We start from the raw sequence: 19,337 nt of genomic DNA, 5'->3' as shown, positions 1-19,337 counted from the left end.
TGAGCTCTCCGTTCCGTTCTCATGATGGCGCCACAGTTGGATGAGTAACAGATAACAATGAGTCAGAGTAGAGGAGGGAGATGGATCAACTGACTGAATGGAGCCAGAACAACAATCACGCTCTAAATATTAGCTACACCAAAGATCTGATTTTTGACTTCAGGAAAGGACTTCAGCGCCCATTATGTGGTGACTATTGAATACCTTGGATATGCAAGCAAAGAATTTCACTGTTACTTGTCACATGTGACAATAAGCTATTCATTTATTTCATTTCTTCTGTCCTGGGCTCAGCACATTGATGCAATCACAAAGAAAGCACATTGACGCCTCTACTTCCTCAGATCGTTGACGAAATTCTGCATGTCACCAAATACTCTACCAGTTTAGTTTAGTGTATTATTGTCATGTGTACCAAGGAAACGTGAAAATTTTTTGTTGTGTGCTATCCAGTCAAAGAAAAGACTAGATGATTACCATCATGCTATCCTTAGTGTTCAGATAAAGGATAAAGAGGTATAACATTTAGTGCAAGATAAAGTCCGATTAAAGATAGTTCAAAGGTCTCCAATGAAGTCTGATTAAAAATAGTTCATAGGTCTCCAATGATTTCAAACGTCTGAATGGGTCTCAAAAGGTCTCAAACGTCTACAGGTAGAGAACTGGGAGCATCATGGCCTGGTTCGATAACTAAAATCCTTGATATGTTTATATATTGCTCTTAACTTCATGATCCTTTATCTTGTCTAATGAACTTTTCAAAGTCTAATAATTTGTTTTTGGATTCCTTAAATTTTAATCTCATATTCTATTTTCTTATTCTATCACTTTTTCAATAATTCTTTGCTGGCTTCTAAACTTCTCCTTAATCTCCGTCCCATCATTATTCTTCTCAACATTATAAACCTTTTATTTCACACTAATTCAATTCTTAACTTATGTGGTTAGTCACGGATAGATTTTTGTTGTTTTTAGTGTGTCTAAATGTCTGTGTCTCTTGGTATGTTTGACACTAAAACATTCTTGGTATGTCTTGTGTGGGTGGTGGTGGGCAGGGGAAAGGGGGTAACCGCTTTCGGTCGCCTCCTCCACGGAGAGGCAACTTTTTCCATGTCGCCTCACTCGCGGCCTAACACCATGGATTGGAGCAGCCTTTCCCGGAGTCGGGCCCAGAGCTACAGCAGCGGGTGCAGCGTGGACTTTACATCACGGAGCAGCCGAATCCTTGCTGGGGGTCGCCACAGAGGAGTGCTCCGATCGCTGGCCCGCAGACGGTTACATCCTGAAGCCACTGTCTGCGGAGCTTCAGCAGCGGGCGCAGTGTGACTTTCCATCGCGAGCGGGTCAAAACCTTGCTGGGAGTCGCCAGAGAGGAGTGCGCCGATCGCCAGCCTAGTGACTTTGGCATCATGGGGCTGCGGTCTGCGGAGCTTCTAGCTGCGGGCGTGGCGTGGATTTACCATCTGGAGCCTGGGATCCCTTGCTGGGGATCGCCAGAGAAGAGCTCCGACCGCTGGCCTGTGGCCTTTAACATCCTGAAGCCGCGGTCTCCGGTAAGAAAGCCCCGATTCAGGACCTCCAAGTTGCGGAGTGTGTTTGGCCGTCCCGATGTCGGAGTTTCAAATCATCCCGACGAGAGGACGTGTACATTCAATTCAATTCAACTTTATTGTCATTACACAGATACAAGTATAGGTACAACGAAATGCAGTTTAGTGTCTGGTCATAGTCATAGTGCAAGATAGGAATTTAAAAAAAAATACAGAACAAGCATACATTAGAGTAAGAAGAGTACTGGTTAACAATGTGGATGGAGAGACCAAAGATATCTAGCGACAGGACTCCGAGTTCAGCAATGTAAGTGTGTTGTTGAAAAATATGTTCCTCATCCTGCTAGTTCGACCTGAGGCTCCTGTACCGCCTCCCTGATGGGAGGAGGGCAAACACTCCATGGTTAGGGTGAGAGGGGTCCTTGATGATCTTCCTGGCCCGTCTCAGACACCGTTTTCGGTGGAGGGCATCCATGGCAGGGAGCGGGGCACCGATGATGTGCCTTCCTATCCACTGCGGTGCAACTGCTGTACCATACCGTGAAGCAGGTGGTCAGGATGCTTTCGATGGTACAGCGGTAAAAGTTGGTCACGATCTGGGGGGACAGGTGAGCTTTCTTGAGCCTCCTCAGGAAATAAAGGCGCTGCTGCGGCGACTATGGAGGGTTCAAGGCCCCGACCACGGATGAACAAAGGAGGAGGACTGGCTGAACTTTGTGCCTACCACCACAATGAAGAATGCTGTGGTGTATGATTGTGTTAAATCTTATTGTGTATTGTGTGTTCTTTTTAATTGTATCGCTGCTGGCAAATTCATTTCACTGCACCTTCGGGTGTATGTGATGAATAAAATTTACTTTGAGATCACCTTTCACATATGGCCACCATTTCACAATGGTGCTTATTCTGGTCAAGAAAAAATATTTATTTTGTTAAGCATCAGGTAGTGTCATCCCTTTCACACTAATTTCCCAATTTACCTCAGCCACCTTTCCCTTCATACCTTCAATCACACAAGATAATATTGATGAGAGGCTGTTTCTGGAGATTTATCAAGGAAATATAGATTCATTGAGTCATACAGCATTAAACAGGCCAAAGACAGACACAAAATGCCAGAGTAACTCAGCGAGTCAGTTTCGAGTTGAGATCATTCTTAAGATTGAGAGTCAGGGGAGAGGGAAACTACAGGTATGAAAAGGTTCAAAACACTTTAGAGCCGGCATAAATGACCAAGGAAAGATGTCTACAATACTCCATTATAAGCTGCAGAAGCATTCAGGCTACCACATCCACACAATGGACACCCAATCATTTTAATTTCATCTTCTAGCATGTGGCCAGTAACCATGTTTATCAGAATCAGAATCAGATTTTCTTCACCAAGTATGTTTTGCAACATACGAGGAATTTCACTGACCAGATCAGTCATACAATTAAAAGCAACAGACTCAAAAACACATTTTAATATGAACATCCACCACAGTAACTCCTACACATTTCTCACTGTGATGGAAGGCAAAATAAAGTTCAAGTCTCTTCCTTTTGTTCTTCCTTGGTGGGAGGGGTGGAGACGGGAAGATGTATTGGTAGCACTATCATATTGGAGTTGATGGAAATGTCGGAGTGTGATGTGTTGGATGCAGAGGCTGGTGGGGTGAAAAATGATGGCCAGGGGAACTCTATCCTTCCCCCTGCCTGGGGTGAGGGGCAAGAACAGACCTACAGGACATGAGGAGACACAGGTCAGGGGTCCATCTATGACAGTAGGGCTGAGCCACGTTTACTAAAGAAAGTGGATATCTCGGGTGTACGATTGGAAAGTCTCATCTTGGGAACATATGTGGCGGAGGAATTGAGAGTAGGGAATAGCGTCCTTGCAAGAGGCATTGTGGGTGAAAGTGTAGTCCATTTTGGGAGTCGTTAGGTTTATAGTGGATGCAGACTTGGCGACCATTTCGTTGAACAATTGCGATGGGTCCACCAAGTGTTTCTGCAGTTTGCGTGTGAACATTGAATCTTCAAATTTAGATAACCTCTCATTTTCAACCCCGTTCCACCTCAAGGATCTCGACACTTATCCATGTTCTCCAGAAATGTTGCCTGACCTGCTTTGTTACATTAGCACTTTGTGTCGTATTAACCAGTATATGTGATTCTTTGTTTCTACTGAAAAATGGACCTGTGTCAGTAGAATTGAACAATGATTAATGGCAAGAGAAATGAAACTCTAATTGCAGTGAATAATTTGATGAGTTAAAAGATCCGAAATCTTAAAGGAACACAGAAAATAATTCACATTTCTTCTTAAATATTAACTATTTTCTGTTGCCTTCGGATGGGCATTCAGACAAGGTCATCATATTGTTTATTCCCAGTACTCGGAACGACAGATGGAGCAATGGGCTAAGTGTTCGGCTGGCAACCGGAAGGTAGCCGGTTCGAATCCTGCTTGGAGTGCATACTGTCGTTGTGTCCTTGGGCAAGACACTTCACCCACCTTTGCTTGTGTGTGAATGTGTGTGAATGTGTGTGAGTGATTGGTGGTGGTCGGAGGGGCCGTAGGCGCAGATTGGCAGCCACGCTTCCGTCAGTCTGCCCCAGGGCAGCTGTGGCTACAGAAGTAGCTTACCACCACCGAGTGTGACTGAGGAGTGAATGAATAATGCGATGTAAAGCGCCTTGAGTATTAGAAAGGCGCTATATATAAATCCCATCCATTATTATTATTACTCCAGAAAAGACACTGCTGGACTAATTTACCAGTGCACAGTAGAAGACATTTAAGAGTTAACCATATTAGTGTGGAAATATATACAATTGGATTTTTATGTTTTTATGTTAATGCTTACATACTAGATTTATTTTGAAATTGAATACAAAATTTCATCGATAATGTTCTTTGGTCAAGCAACATAATTGCAAATTTATTGTCTCCAGGATGACAAATATCAAAGATTAGTTCAATGATGAAATTGAAAACCATTAAAACATGCACACTTTGCACAAATGAAATAAAAATTAGTAATCGACAGGAAAATATAAAATTAGATTAACAGAGAAATTCAGAGCAAAGAATAAAAGCTTTTTGTTCAAAAACATGGGGGCTTGCAGAACCTAGCTAGAAAATCTGTTAAGTTCTAACTAAATTGTAATAGCAAATTAGACCCCAAACTTGAGGTATCAGTGGAGTTAGTCAGAGTGGGATTAAAAATTTGGCTATTAACAAGTGTAAAGTGTGTGTGTGCGTGCGTGTGTGTGGTTTTGCATGTGAAACGTATCTCCTCGAAAACCAGACGCAAAAACGCGGAGATTTTAACCATTTCGGTAGGGATTTAACTTATGAGTTCAGAAATCCACTCCTTGGTCAATTATTTCCCCAGATTTTGAATAAAATGATCACAAAACTCAATTTCAAAAATATAAACGGCGCTCAGCAGCTGCTGACGTCACAATAGCGTGTTGGGGGCTATGCGTCAGTAGATAGGGCGATTATGGGGTAAATGCGTGTTGGGGGCTATGCGTCAGTAGATAGGGCGATTATGGGGTAAAAGGAGCAAATTAATAATATTAATATATTAACAAGGGGGGTAGTTAGCGTGTGTGCGGGGGGGGGAGTAGTTAGTGTGTGTGTGGGGGTGGTTAATGTGTGTGACGCCGCATGACACCCCCCCCCCCCCCTCAACCGCACATTGGGGGAAAAGGCCCAACTGGTCTGCACTTGGTCTAGTCTTCTTTAATTATTTATTCCACTCACCTGGTTTGTTTTGCACAGCCCTGCGAATGTTTCCTTTTCAAGTATATATTTAATACCTCTCTGAAAGCTTATATTCAATTTGCTTCCATCAAAATTTAATGTTGTGCCTTCCTGATTAAAACAAATCACTCTGGAATAATATTTATCTCACCGATTATTTTTTAGTCAATTGTTTTAAATCTATATCCTGTTTACCATTAACCCTAAAGTAGAAGCATTTATCCTATATCAAAATCTTTCAGAATTTTTTACATCTTTATTACATCCTTCCTTTATTCTTTTCTATTCTGCTAAAGGTCCTAGCCAGTCTCTTCACATTACCCAAGCCTTTCACCCCGATAACATTCCACTAACTCTACACTGTTCCTTCTCCCATGCCTAACATTTTTTTGTTTCTCAAAGTTAATGTTAGTTTGGTCACAGAATGGTTCTGAGCACTCAAATGTATTCTTCATTTTAAAAGGTGCTGGTTAAAATAATCATGTACTCACAATATTCCTTGTGGACTGCATCAATTTGTTCTTCAGTCTGATCTTTTGTGAATTTCATTGCCTAATGAAAACAATTGTACTGTAATTTTGTTCTCATTCAGTAAGATTAAATTACAGTGAAAACATTTAAGGACACTTACATTTTCACTGAATTTGGCTTCCAGCTGAACTCGGGTCTTTTCATTCTTTTCAATTTCTTTAATGATGTCTTTGGCTGAATGAAAAAAGTGATTGAAAATAATTGCAAGCATGAAAAGTGCCAGACAAAACTTTGTTTTCCCAAATCTAAATGATGCTTGCTCAGTTTTGTCACCAAAATAAATATACTGAACTCTGATCTGTACAGAGCAGGAAGAAAACATACTCTTACAACAGCCATACCATATATTACACTGCAGGTTGAAGGGATCTACAAGAATTACTGCCTCAAAAAGGCAGCCAGTATCATCAGAGACCCACATCATCCTGGCCACTCTACCCTTTCACTCCTGCATTGGGAAGAAGGTATAGGAGCATAAAAACTGTAACGTCCAAGTTCAGGAGCAGCTTCTTCCCTACAACTATTAAATATTACAACCTCCAAAGAGGCTCCGAACTACCGTATTTCTTGGCAATGAAGACGCTATTTTTTACCCTAAAATAAGGCCTGAAAATTTACCTGCGTCTTGGAGGACGAAGGTTAGATTGTTTGCCAAGAAAGATAGACTTGGCTATCCCTCAGTACAGCGACTGTAAAAGGACAGCATTGCTGGGGGGGGGGGGGGGGAAGAGTTCCTTCCAAAGCGTGTGGGAAGTCTGGCCCAGGTCAGCACGGCTGTGCCGCCAGGGATAAAGTTGCGGGGAGGGCAGGAGCGTTGAGAAGGAGGGGGTCGGTAATCATGCCAGCAACTCACTCAGCAGCTCGGGTGGCTGCGAGCGGCCGCCGGGACCGGACAGCGGAACTGAAGCTAGACCCGGGGCTCGCAGGCGACCTGGGCGCTACAGCCAGTCCTGGGGCAGGCGACCTGGGAACTGCAGCTAGTCCCGGGGCAGGCGACCTGGGAACTGTAGATAGTTCAGGGGCTCGCAAGGAAATAATGGGTTATCGGGGCTGTATGTTGTGACAGACAGCCTGACACCTTGCATGTCATTTTAATATTACATTTATCCCATCCCCCTGGATATTCCAAATTAATAAATTAAGGCTTTGTCAACTAACTACAAATCAGGCTAATTACAAATCAATAACATTATCCAACTCCGAAACACAAGCGCATTGGGATCTGGACATCATGGACAACTGGCCTCAGTTCCCCGCTCACCTCTGGCAGTGCTCTCCATCTGATCTGCTGCAGAATAAGAGCAAGAATAGAACAAAGTGATGTCTGTACTAAAATTCAGTGGTAATAAGATTTTTGATATTCACGAATCTTTGTTTCTTTGAAAGTTAGGATTCCCATATTGATTCACAAATCAAATGCCAAATTCATATTCATTTGGATTTATGAAGCCTTACTTGCCAAATCTTGAGGACAAAGTAATAAAGTAGAAAAGGTAGAGTGTCAAGTAGGCCCACCTGTAACACCCAACTCCTCTTATGAAAATCCTGGTTATTGCACCCATTTACTTGATGATCTAAATGTACAAACAAGGAACTGCAGGTACACAAAATTGCTGGGGAAACTCAGCAGGTGCAGCAGCATCTATGGAGCGAAGGAAATAGGCGACGTTTCGGGCCGAAAGGTTTCGGCCCGAAACGTCGCCACAGTCTGAAGAAGGGTTTCGGCCCGAAACGTCGCCTATTTCCTTCGCTCCATAGATGCTGCTGCACCCGCTGAGTTTCCCCAGCAATTTTGTGTACCTTCGATATTCCAGCATCTGCAGTTCCTTTTTGAATAAGGAACTGCAGGTGCTGGTTTACACAAAAAAAAAGTTACAAAATGCGAGAGTAACTCAGCGGGTCAGTTAGCATCACTGGAGAATATGGGTCGGGATCCTTCTTCTAACCCGACCTGAAACGCCACATGTCCATCTTCTCCATGGATACTGCCTGACCTGCTGAGTTACTGCAGCACTTTGTGTCTTTTTTTTTTTAACCTGGTCATCTAATTGGTCAAACTGAAAAACTCTGGAGCTGCTACATTCAAATGGATTATGAGTGAACCATATGGACCTCAGATAATCAAAACTCACATTTGTTGGAAGCTGAGGTCAGTTAAGCAGAACAACTTTACCCACTTATAAAGGCTTTTAATTTGGATTCCTGGCAAATAAGCATGTACTGATGGGTTGAATACTGGAGACAATTGGGATGGATGGCATCAGTGAAAATGCTACTTGGTCGGCCAAAGTTACTGGAAAAGCCCAATTTTTCTACAATTATCTCCACAGCTTGGAGACCTGGTGCAATTCACATATGGTTCCAAATTTTATACTCTAAACTTTTAACCTTTAACTCTAATTTGTTTTTGAATTTTGAATTGAATCCTTTATTTGTCATTCAGACCTTTCGGTCTGAACGAAATGCTGTTTTGCCTTAGATCAACATTTTTCATTGGCTTTCAGTTTATTCGTCATAATTGCACATAACGTTCCAAGTAAACATAAAGAAAGAAGCGATTTGAACATGACATGGCTTTTATTTCTTCTGACAATTTAAGAGTTTTGCTCACCTGATCTGGGGTTTAAGGAGTCGCACTGTGAGTTGTACATTTGTATGAATTCTTGATGTCGTTTAACCAGTTGTGCTTTGCTGCCCTGAGTTAACAGACCACACTCCTTCAACTTCTTTTTCAGATCTCGGTCAGAAAGTAAATTATATACCAGTTTAGGCAACAGTTTCCTTTTGTTCACAGAGCTTGATTGGAAAAAAAGATCGAGATAGATATCTTGTTAATATCTCTTCCCAGAACAAAGCAATTTTGATCACAGTATTATGGCAAATTTACCTCTTTAATGGAGTATACCAAAAATCAAATTGTAAAGTGTACTGTAAAGGATGTGTGGTTTCAGGTATGTGGAGGGATTAGAGAAACTTCACAGAACAGATGATTAAAAACAATTAGAGGTTTTAATATAGAGATAAACTGTTTCCACTGACAGAATGGTCAGCAAACAGAGGGCACTGGTTTAAATCACAAAAAAGGCAAGCAGTAACTTTGTTTAACAACAATTCACGTTTCTATGCATTATCCCAAAAGAGGCTGGGATAGCAACTGGATAAATAAAGGCTATTCCTTAAATTGCAGGAACTCCTACTCACTAGCTTCATGGAAGGGCCATATGGCAATTCATGAAGATGGCTTATGACGACTTATGACTAACAAACTAGAAATTAAGGTTTGTAGATGCAGGATGGGTCTGAAATGTTCCAAACACTAAGAAGGGATGTGAATAGTACTTATAAACTGATCAATAATCATCTTGAGGGATGAGAAGACCCTCATCTTCTGACTTTGACCATAAAATGATGAAAGTCAGAATTCATTCAGTTATTTTTTCATTGAACAAAATATACTTCGACATCCGAGTACATTTTAACTTCAAATCACATAACAAATACAGGCCATAAAATGGAAAATGCACAAAATCACTCATTGCTCCATAGTATTGTAATGAATGTTAATGGCCAATGTGAATATGTATCATCATCTTCCCTAGCTACAATGGTACTGAACCAGGATGTCCTGCGTTCAATTGTCAGTCTTGACGTTCTATCTTGTCCAAGACATGCCCTAATGAACAAAGTAATGTCACAAAAATATTTTTTCAAATGGCAAATGACAGCAAATTATTTATTTACAGTTCAATGCTGTTACCCTTTTAACTCGGGGCATATGATCAAACATCAATTAGAGTACCTAATGTTAATTTTCAACATGGTACAACTAACTACTATGCTACACCGCTGACTGAAAACTATTGATTCTAAATAAACAATGCCTATTAATAGTGGTGCAGATTAATGCAGCATAGGATTGAGATCACGTTAAAAAGATTGTGCGCATTTCAAATGCACAGCACTTCTTTATTTTCATATTTGTCTAATACTTCAGTACCGTGCACTTACTCCTCGATATATTGATGGGAGGTTACAGCATTTAAAGGGCACTCTTCCCTAACCCACAGTAATACTGGAAACAAACATGCTGCTGCATTGGAATGAAATCACAGCAAGGAAAGCAGGGCAGAGCTTTCAGGAAAATAGCCTCTTGATTTACAGATATAATTTGTGCATCCCTGAATGAAGGAAGCATTAAGAATGACAGGAGGATCCCAGGTCACACATGAAGAGAAGCTGGCAGAAAGTGCTATAAAGATTACAGCTTGGACAGGTTCATTCTGTATCTGGGAACTCAACAGAAAATTCCACACATCACCAGAAATTTCAAGATCTGTGCGGACGTATGGCAATACCTCAAATACAGCAGGACACCTATGTCAACCATTTTAACAACTGCACTCTTACTGATGTTGCCCTTTCTTAACAACTCACGAAGCTTAAAACAACTATGGAATGATCTCACACCTGTTTTCTTTTTTCATCTCTGGCCTTGGTCCAACCTTCTGCCTATCAAAACTCTCCCCTCTCCTCCTCCAGGGATGTTCTCTAGTAATGCTGCCTGACCGGCTGAGATCTCCAGCACTTTGTCTCTTTTGGAAAAATCAGCATCTGCAGTTCCTGGTTTCTACATTCTTCAGCCCTGTGACTGGGCTTTGTGGGGATAAATCGTCTGTCTTTTTGATAAAACTATCTTTAATGAAAACTCTTCTTACGTTGGGCAACTGCAACACAGCCATCAGGGTCTGATAAAATGGGATATCAGTGTGAGTCTACTGAATCGAGTTGCAGCAAAGTTTAAAGTTTTCCAAAATCTCAGGATTTTGAACATGCTGTCAGAAATTGGGAACCATAGAACATGAACCACCAAGATGAAAAAAAACAACTTCCTGTTGATAACAACTGAAACAGATTGTAATTTATTTTTATTAGCCAAGTACGAAAACAAAACAAGTATGTAAATCATACAAGGAATTTGATTTGTCACAGTCGTACCAAAAAAGCAAGAAAACACACAACCACATAAATATTTAACATAAACATCTATCACAGCGGCTCCACATTCCTCAGTGATGGAAGGCAATAAAGTCTTATCTTCTTTCCTCCTTTTTCTCCTGCGGTCGGGGCAGTCGGACCATGTGCAGTTGGGGCGATTGAAGCTCCTGCAGCCGGCGATCGAAGCTCTCACGTCGGGTCGATCAAAGCTCCCGTGATCAGGGTGATCGAAGCTCCTGCGGCTTGGAGCTCCCGAAGCTGGTCCCTCCTCGAAGCTCCACGATGTTAAAGTCCGCAGGCTCCCGGTGTTGGAGCTTCCGAGGTCGATCCCCAGCAAGAGGCCACCAGCTCCATGATGTTAGGCCGCAGTGCAGACGGAGATACGATAAGGAAAAAGTCGCATCTCCGTCAAGGAAAGAGGTAAAAAAGGTTCTCTCCACCCTCCACATAATACAAAACTAAAGATACACTAAAACAACATTTACCTACAGACTAAAAAACAACAGAGAAAGGGACGAAGCAGATTGTTGGCGAGGCATCCGTTGTACGGCACCACCCGGTGGATACGATGAAGTTGCATTAGTTCTCAGTGGTTTCAATGGTTATCGAGCAAACATCATCAGCTTGGAAGCATGTCCTTTGGAACAGTTGTCAAACTATGTATATATGAACATGTTGAGCATATCCAGTGCGTAGTATATCAGCTACAACAGTGCCATGTAAACACCTGTCCCATTTTATTTCAACCAATCACCAAGACAAACATGTCTGTGCACAAGATAATGCTGCTTACTTAATATGCCACCTAATACGAGGACAAGGCACTGTCATAGCTGATGGGGCAAAGTATTGATATAATGGATATATTGAGCACTTGTATTCCCATGCATGTTTTGACAACTGTTTTTGTGTTCAGCTGGCATTGTAAGTAAGAGGTAAACAGCATTACGTCCTCTAGGTGTGCAGTGTTTGTCTTGGTGATTGGTTAAAATGGAATGGGACTGAGTGTACATTAGGTTCTAAATTTAGGAGCAGTTATATAATGAAGTGCTTTATAACTAATTAGCTTTAATTGTGATTTTCTTTTTAAATGTATTGGTAGCCCTACTTATTTTTGTTGATGAGGACTTTTTCACCTCACTCTAACCCTTAAATTATTCTAACCCTCTTGTATACATGAAGGAGCATTTTTTCATAAAACAAAAATGGGGGAAAAAACAATTAGTCTTTCTGTTGGAAAGATTATTACTGTTTCACATGGTACTTTACATTTATGTTTAGTTGTATGGATGGATGCAATTCACATGGATTGCAATTGCTTCTTGGCAAAAGTTTGAAATCAGTCCAATATTCCGCAGGGTAGGTTGCTCTGGAAGGTTAGATCGCATGGGATCCAAGGAGAGATAGTTGAATGAATAGAAAATTGCATTAATGGAAGGAAGCATAGGGTGATAGTGGAAGGTTGTGTTTCAGACTGGAGGCCTATGACTAGTGGTATGCCTCAGTTTGGTGCTGAGGCCCATTGCTGTTTGTCATCTACATCCGATTTGGATGAGAATGTACATGACATTATGAGCAAGTTTGCAGATACACAAAAGTGTATGGTTTGTTGTAGATCAGTGATCTTCAACCTGGGCGGTACCGCCCACTAGTAGTCGATTTAAGCATTCAGGTGGGCGGCAGAATAATTAAATGCTGCATTAAAAACATCCAAAATATACAAACTCAAATCTGTGAGAAAATGTATGTGAAAATAAAAAGTTACTATAACTTTAGAGAAAAGTATTTGAATTATGTATTTTAAACATTTATGCTGCAATAATTTTTAACTATGTAAAATATTGTAATGTTTAACCGCCATCAAACCCCCCGGGAGCTGGAGCGGAGCCGGGCTGGAGCCAGCGCCAAGCCCCCTCCGCGTCGACTGCCAGCCCGACCCGACAACTCTGGCCGCCTCCGGACGGGGACAGCCCAGCGGCAGAACAGTGGCGCCCGCGGCACCGGAGACCCGAGCAGGGGCTGTCGGTTGGCCCGGTGGGCGGCACTGCTTCTCCGCGCTGGCTGTGGGCCAACCAACAGCCACCGGAGCGACAGGACAGCGGAACTCTCCTGCAAACACCCGCCCAATAAAAGCCCCTCTCCCATTCCCCAGCCTCCTCTCTCCTTCCATCTGGCCCGTTGACCACCGCTCGCTTGTGGGAACCGCTGCTCAGCGATTCCCGTCGCTGCAGCGACTGAGGCCGGAGCTCCGAGTCTGTGGAGAATCGCACCTGCCCTCCCCCACTGCTGCACCAGCGCCAAACGACAGCCACTGGAAAAAGCGAGAGGCGCTAAATACGGTAACTGGCCCGCCGAGGTCACTCTGTGACATGTGAAGATGCCGAGGGATTCAGGTCCCACTCACTGTGAGGGAGGGCAGGTGAGATTCTCCACAGACCTGGAGCTCCAGCCTCAGTCGGTGCAGCGACGGGAATCGCTGAGCAGCAGTTACTGCAAAGGAGCGGCAGTCAATGGGATAGATGACAGGACAGAGGAGGCAGGGACTGGGGAATGGGAGGGGCTTTTCCCCCCTGCACCGGCTGCAAGTCCGGGCCCGCCACTGGACAGGGACGTGCATGTCCGGCCGCCCTTCTGCATGAACCAGTGGAGAAGGAAGAACTAGTGTCGCTAACTCCAGTAGCAATTCAACAGCAGTTACAGCGCTGGACACCCGGTTCGATCCAATGTTTTTCTCCAGTGACCTATGACCTGGGCATGCGCTGTCGGAATACCGAACTCTCTTATATACGTATTGAACATACATAAAACAAGATTGTGCCAAAACGTTTTCATTCAACGCACTGAGATATTGATTCACCGGTGCAAATGTAGATATGCAGGGATTTGGGAACTTGGGAAATAGCAAGTGGGTGTCTGTGAGAATGGGCTAATGAAATCACTTTGCAAGCTGCTGAACCTAGCTCCACTATGTCTGGAACTTTGCAGAAGTTTCAGGAAGCTTCTGCACCTGTGACCCACTGGTTGCCACAGTCAGGGCTTTTGCAGGAGCTCCAGAACACTGACATCCAGAATGCATGCTTGTGATTGGTCCTGAAGGTTGGCCTGCACCTGGAAGTTTCTTATTGCCCTAAAGATGTTTCTACTTTGTTTCTGTGTCTCCCGACCGTCACCCGTGATTGGTTGCCTTCAATGGTATGTTTCTCTATGTACTAAGTTGTTTCTACTTTGTCGCTATGTATGAAGATGTTTGCAGGTACTGTTATATGTTTGGGTGAAGGAGTTGTCACTCCATGTATCTTCTCTCCGGTATCGGTGATTGGGTTTGTAGAGGTTGCCCTCCCCTTGTATTGTCACCAAACAGAGAAACTGTCTGAAAATCACTGAAAGCGGAGACCTTCGCTTGTTCCTTACGAAAATCGAACCAGATATCCAAACCAACATTTAGTATTTCAGGCTCAAGGAACTTATTAAATTAAAGGTAATTTCAATTTATTGTTTTAAAGGTAATTTCAATTTATTGTTTTATGCTGGGTATGTATCTTTTGCTTTTCAAATTAAATATTAGTGCGCGGTACGGAAATTTTACCCTCACGAAAGTTACAAAAGTGGGCGCTAAAGGGCCTGTCCCACTTTCACGACCTAATTCACGACCTCTGCCGAGTTTGCCCTTGACTCATATTCGCAGCATGGTCGTCACGAGGTCGTAGGAGGTCGTAGGTAGGTCGTGATGCTAGTCGTAGGTACTCGTGGCATCAAGTAGGTCGGGGCGTTTTTCTAGCCTGATGAAAAATGTCCTAGAGTAAAAAAGGTTGTGAATTAGGTCGTGAAAGAGGGACAGGCCCTTTAGTATTAAAAGGTTAAAGAACATTGTTGTAGATGGTGAAGATGGTTGTCAAAAATTGCAGCAGGATAGTCGGTTGGGTGAGCTGAGGAATTGTTGATGGAATTAAATAGAGAAATGTGAGGTGTTACATTTTTAAAGTCTAACATGTACAGGACCTGCACAGTGAATGGTAGGGCTCTGGAGAATGTTGTAAAGCAGAGGAATCTAGAAGTGCAAGTATAGGGTTCTTTGAAAGTGGCGTCACAGATAGATAGGGTGGTCGAAAATGCTTTCAGCACATCGGTCAGAGTATTGAGTATAGAGGTTGAGAGGCCATTTTGCAGTTATATAAGATGTTGGTGCCACATTTAGAGTATTGTTCAGTTTTGGGCACCATGTTATAGGAAAGATATTGTCAAGCTGGAAAGTGTGCAGAAAGGATTTACGTGGATGTTGCCAGGAGGACGTAGCTATAGGGAGAGGTTGAACAGACTAGGTCTTAATTCATTGAAGTGCAGGAGAATGCGGGGTGATCTTATAGAGGTGTATACAATCATGAGAGGAAAAGATCGGGGATTTCGCACATAGTCCTTTGCTCAGAGTAGCGGAATCAAGAACCAGAGAACAATGGTTTAGGGTACGGGGGGGGGGGGGGGGGGGGGGGGGAATAGGAACCCCAGGGGTAACTTTTTTTTTAATACAAAATGTGAACAGTGTATGGAATGTGCTTCTGGAAGAGGTGGTCGAGGCAGGTACAATCGCAACGTCTAAGAATCATTTACATATATGGATAGGATAGGTTTAAAGGGATATAGGCCAAATGCAGGCAGGTGGAACGAGTATAGATATGGCATGTTGGTTGGCGTGGGCAAGTTGGGCCAATGGGCCAGTTTCTGCACTTTATGTATGACTTCACCCAAATTAATGCAATTTCAAACGTGTATGAGGCATGATTTTCTAATCACTCCTGAAGAAGAAAGTACCTAATGAAAATTGGGAATGCAATAAGACTCATAACAACTAGATTTGACCTTTGAATAAAGAGTGCATCAATCAAATGCTAAAGCACAGCTTATACTGTGACCTTGGGGGATTGATTAAAATCATAAAGGGTAGAACTAAATAATGTATTTTCTATCTTGATAGACAGCAAGAAAATGACAACTTAGAAAATGAATTATGTAGATGTGTTTTAACAAGTGCTTAAATTATTTTTGAAAATAAATCATGACAATATGATAATTCTGTAAGAATTGTGTAGTTTCCAAAACTTATCCCTATATTTTTAGGCTAGAATACGTATAGAGCGTAATATTTGTTTCAGAAGCTGAAAGTGACTTGCATTTTGCACCTTTGGAAAAAAATTAAAAATGCTCCTTTGACTGCGGATGAGTGATTTAAAGATCAACATGGCCAAAATATTATTTTTGCAATCTGTTGCAGACAAGTCAAGATGCTGGCTGTATTCTGGGGAGATTGCCGCAAGTTAACATAATGACTTTGGTGAATTACTTGACAGTACCTCTTGCTTGCAAATAGACAGGCTGCATGTAATGCATGAGCTGGCCTGAAGGTCAGGAATCAGTAGCGAGATAAATGTCTCCTGGAGCATAGAGAGAAATGGAAGAGGCCATCTGTAGAACCCTCTAAGGATGCTCAGGCAGCCACATTCCTATCTCCTTTTCTCTGTAAAGGAATAGATGCACTAGGTTTCTGTGTAAATAATTATATAGTTTTGTGAGCTCCTGCAGAATAGCTGCAGTTCTCACCCCTTTCTCCATAAGTTATCCTTTCCCTTGAGCGGAAAGCATCAGGTGAAGCTACTGCATAGAATCCAGAGCTCTAAATGGATTGCAAGGGCTGTCTCTCTGAATGCCTAGTGTGGTTGATCATAGTTATGATTGACATGGACCACATGTCTCAGGTGCCTCATGGAAAACATAATGTGCATGAATATGGTACAGCCCTATTATCGACAGAGGGTCGAGTACTTAATTATTTGGTGTGTCCTCCAGAATCATACCATAAGGAGAGCCAGCCTTTATATTGAACCTTTCAGCGGAGCAGATAGTGAAAAGGGAATATCAGATGGTAGAGGTGGAAGAGGATGCCAGCAAATTGCGAGGCAAAGGCCCTGTCATAATGAGTTGTGTTTTAGATCCTGGTCCACAGTCTCTGTACTTATGCGGGTTGGGAATAAAAGATAAATGATGAGCCATCTGTTGCCCCGGCTCCATAGGGAAAATCTGATATGTGATTGTTACTTTATGCTTTAATTTACCTCACTAGGTATTTCTGATTGCCATAACCACTGTCTACCAAGGTAAGCATGATAGTTCACTAGCTCAGACAAGAAGCGGATCATGCTGGGTACCTATGCACCATTGACAGAGCGACAGGAAATAAATCACTTCCTTGCTTTTGGTGTGGGGGGGGGGGGGGGGGGGGGGGGGGGGGGAGGAGGGGAGTGGGGGGTTGGTTAGTTACCTGAAATTGGAGAATTCAATGTTCATACTATTTGCTTCTATGCTACCCAGGCGGAATATGAAGTGCTGTTCCTCCAGTTTGCTTCTGGCCTGACTCTGGCAATGTAGGAGCCCCACTACAGAAGGGTCAGTGTGGGAATCGGAAACTTGGTTAGTAATCGTAAGCCTTGGCAGATCAAGGGCAAATGTTTGCCGAAACAGTCGGTGAGTCTACATTTGACCTGCTGCTGTAAAGGAGGCCACATCAGGAACATTGGATGCAGTAGATGAGGTTAGAGGAAGTGCACATTAACCTCTGCCTCACCTGGAAGAACTGCTGGGGTCCCTGGATGGATGCGAGGGAGGAAGTATAGGTACAGGTGTTATACTACCTGCAGTTGCTGAAGAAAACACCTGGTGAGGTGGTGATTGGGTGGGAAGGCATTAGATAACCAATGAATTGCAGAGGGAGCGGTCTCTCCGGAAGGCAGAAAGGTGTGGAGATGGGAAGATGTGACTGGTGGTAAGATCACATTGAAGTCGACGGAAATGTGGGAGAATAATGTGTCGCTTGCCGAGACTGGTGGTGCGAAATGTGAGACCAGAGGAGCTCTATCTTTGTTCCATTTGGGGGGAGGTTGTGCAAGAGCAGAACTACAGAAACAGAGGAGATGCAGGCGAGGGATCCATCTATGACAGTAGAGGGGAAACCATGTTTACTAAAGAAAGAGGATATCTCGTATGTCCTGGAATGGAAAGCCTCATTTTAGCGCAGATGTGGCAGAGACGGGGAAATTGAAAGTAGGGGACAGCGTATCTGTAAGAGGCGGAGTGGGAGGAAGAGTAGTCTAGATAACTGTTAAAATCAATGGATTTTTAGTAGATGTCATTTGATAGTCTGTTCCCTTGTGATGGAGACAGAGAGATCAAGAAAGGGGAGAATGGTGTCAGAGATAGTCCAAGTGAATTTGAGAGCAGGGTGGATGTCAGCAGTAAAGTTAATGAAATCAACGGGTTCTGCATGGGGGCAGGAGGCATCCCCGATGCGGTCGTCGATATATTGGAGAAATAATTGGGGGATTGTGACTGTGTACATTTGGACAAGGACTGCTTGACATAACCAACAAAAAGGCAGGTATCTCTGGGGCCCATGCGAGTGCCCACGACTACACCTATAACTGAAAGGGAGCGAGAGATGTCTAAAGAGATGTTGTTAAGGGCGAGGACAAATTCTACAAGGCAGAGCAGAGTGTTAGTAGAGGGAAACTGATTGGATCTCTGTTCATGGAAGAAGCGAAATGCTGAAGTTTTGTTTCTAGCGAGTGCAAAATCATTAATATGTTAGCTCTGACTATATTTTTGATGACAAGAACAGCTTTATTTTAAGCAGGTGGTGCACCAAATGTACTTTGTTCCATCTGGTTGGAATATCTTGCACATGGGAATGTTGTTTTTATTCATTTGAAGCTCATTGTATTTCTATCTCTGTACTATGAATTTGAATAATGAATGCAGTATAAAGTATAATGTGCTCTATCAAAAGTATAATGTGCTCTATCAAAACGGATTGTAGTTACTTTAATATTCCATTCTTCCACAACATCGAAGCAATGGTCTACGTGTTTTAGCAAAATCTTGCTCTTTAGTGTGCAGTACATTTAAACAAATTACTGCAATGTCCATGTGCTGTTAATCAAATTACCACAAAGATATCACGTAATTATCTGGCAAACAACATCTGGCGCATTTTTCAGAAGCTTCATTCTATAATCTTCTGCTTCTATGCTGCAATGCATACTCAGTAGAATTGACTAAATGATATATTTTGGACATCAACTTAGTCCTTTAGTGTTAACATTGCATGGTCTGATATCTATAATTATCCACCTTATTATAGCTTTAGTAAATCTGTTGTACTTAGTTTCATCCCTGAGCTAGAGACTCTGGGATCAAACGCTGCCCCAGTGAAGTCATTCAGTGCAGGACTACATCTTTCGAAAGGGTACGATTAATGTAGAATATAGAATAGTACGACACAGGAACAGTCCCTTTGGCCCACAATGATTGTGCCGAACATGATGCCTAGCTGAACTGATCTCATCTACCTGCACATGGTCCATATCCCTCTATTCACTGCACTTCCATGTGCCTATCTGGAAGTACAGCGAGACCTGGCTGTCCTTGTACACCAGTCACTGAAAGTTGGCGTGCAAGTA

At 42.7% G+C, this 19,337-nt stretch overlaps 1 protein-coding gene across 5 annotated transcripts in view; it reads right to left on the bottom strand.

Annotated features, from left to right (window-relative positions):
- The window catches only part of rad18 (RAD18 E3 ubiquitin protein ligase), a 102,573-nt gene that overhangs the window by 43,262 nt on the left and 39,974 nt on the right, over positions 1-19,337 (bottom strand). For all 5 annotated transcript variants that reach the window (XM_033036771.1, XM_033036772.1, XM_033036774.1 and 2 more), the window contains 3 exons: positions 8,450-8,634; positions 5,939-6,012; positions 5,799-5,859 (listed from right to left, as the gene is read on the bottom strand). In XM_033036771.1, coding sequence (XP_032892662.1) covers positions 5,799-5,859; positions 5,939-6,012; positions 8,450-8,634 — 320 coding nt within the window. The remainder of the gene's footprint in view (positions 1-5,798; positions 5,860-5,938; positions 6,013-8,449; positions 8,635-19,337) is intronic.

The sequence above is a fragment of the Amblyraja radiata genome, chromosome 18, assembly GCF_010909765.2.
Source record: "Amblyraja radiata isolate CabotCenter1 chromosome 18, sAmbRad1.1.pri, whole genome shotgun sequence".
NCBI classification, from domain to species: domain Eukaryota; kingdom Metazoa; phylum Chordata; class Chondrichthyes; order Rajiformes; family Rajidae; genus Amblyraja; species Amblyraja radiata.
The sequence above is the reverse complement of the archived record's forward strand: the minus strand, read 5'-3'. Positions and strand labels throughout refer to the sequence as shown.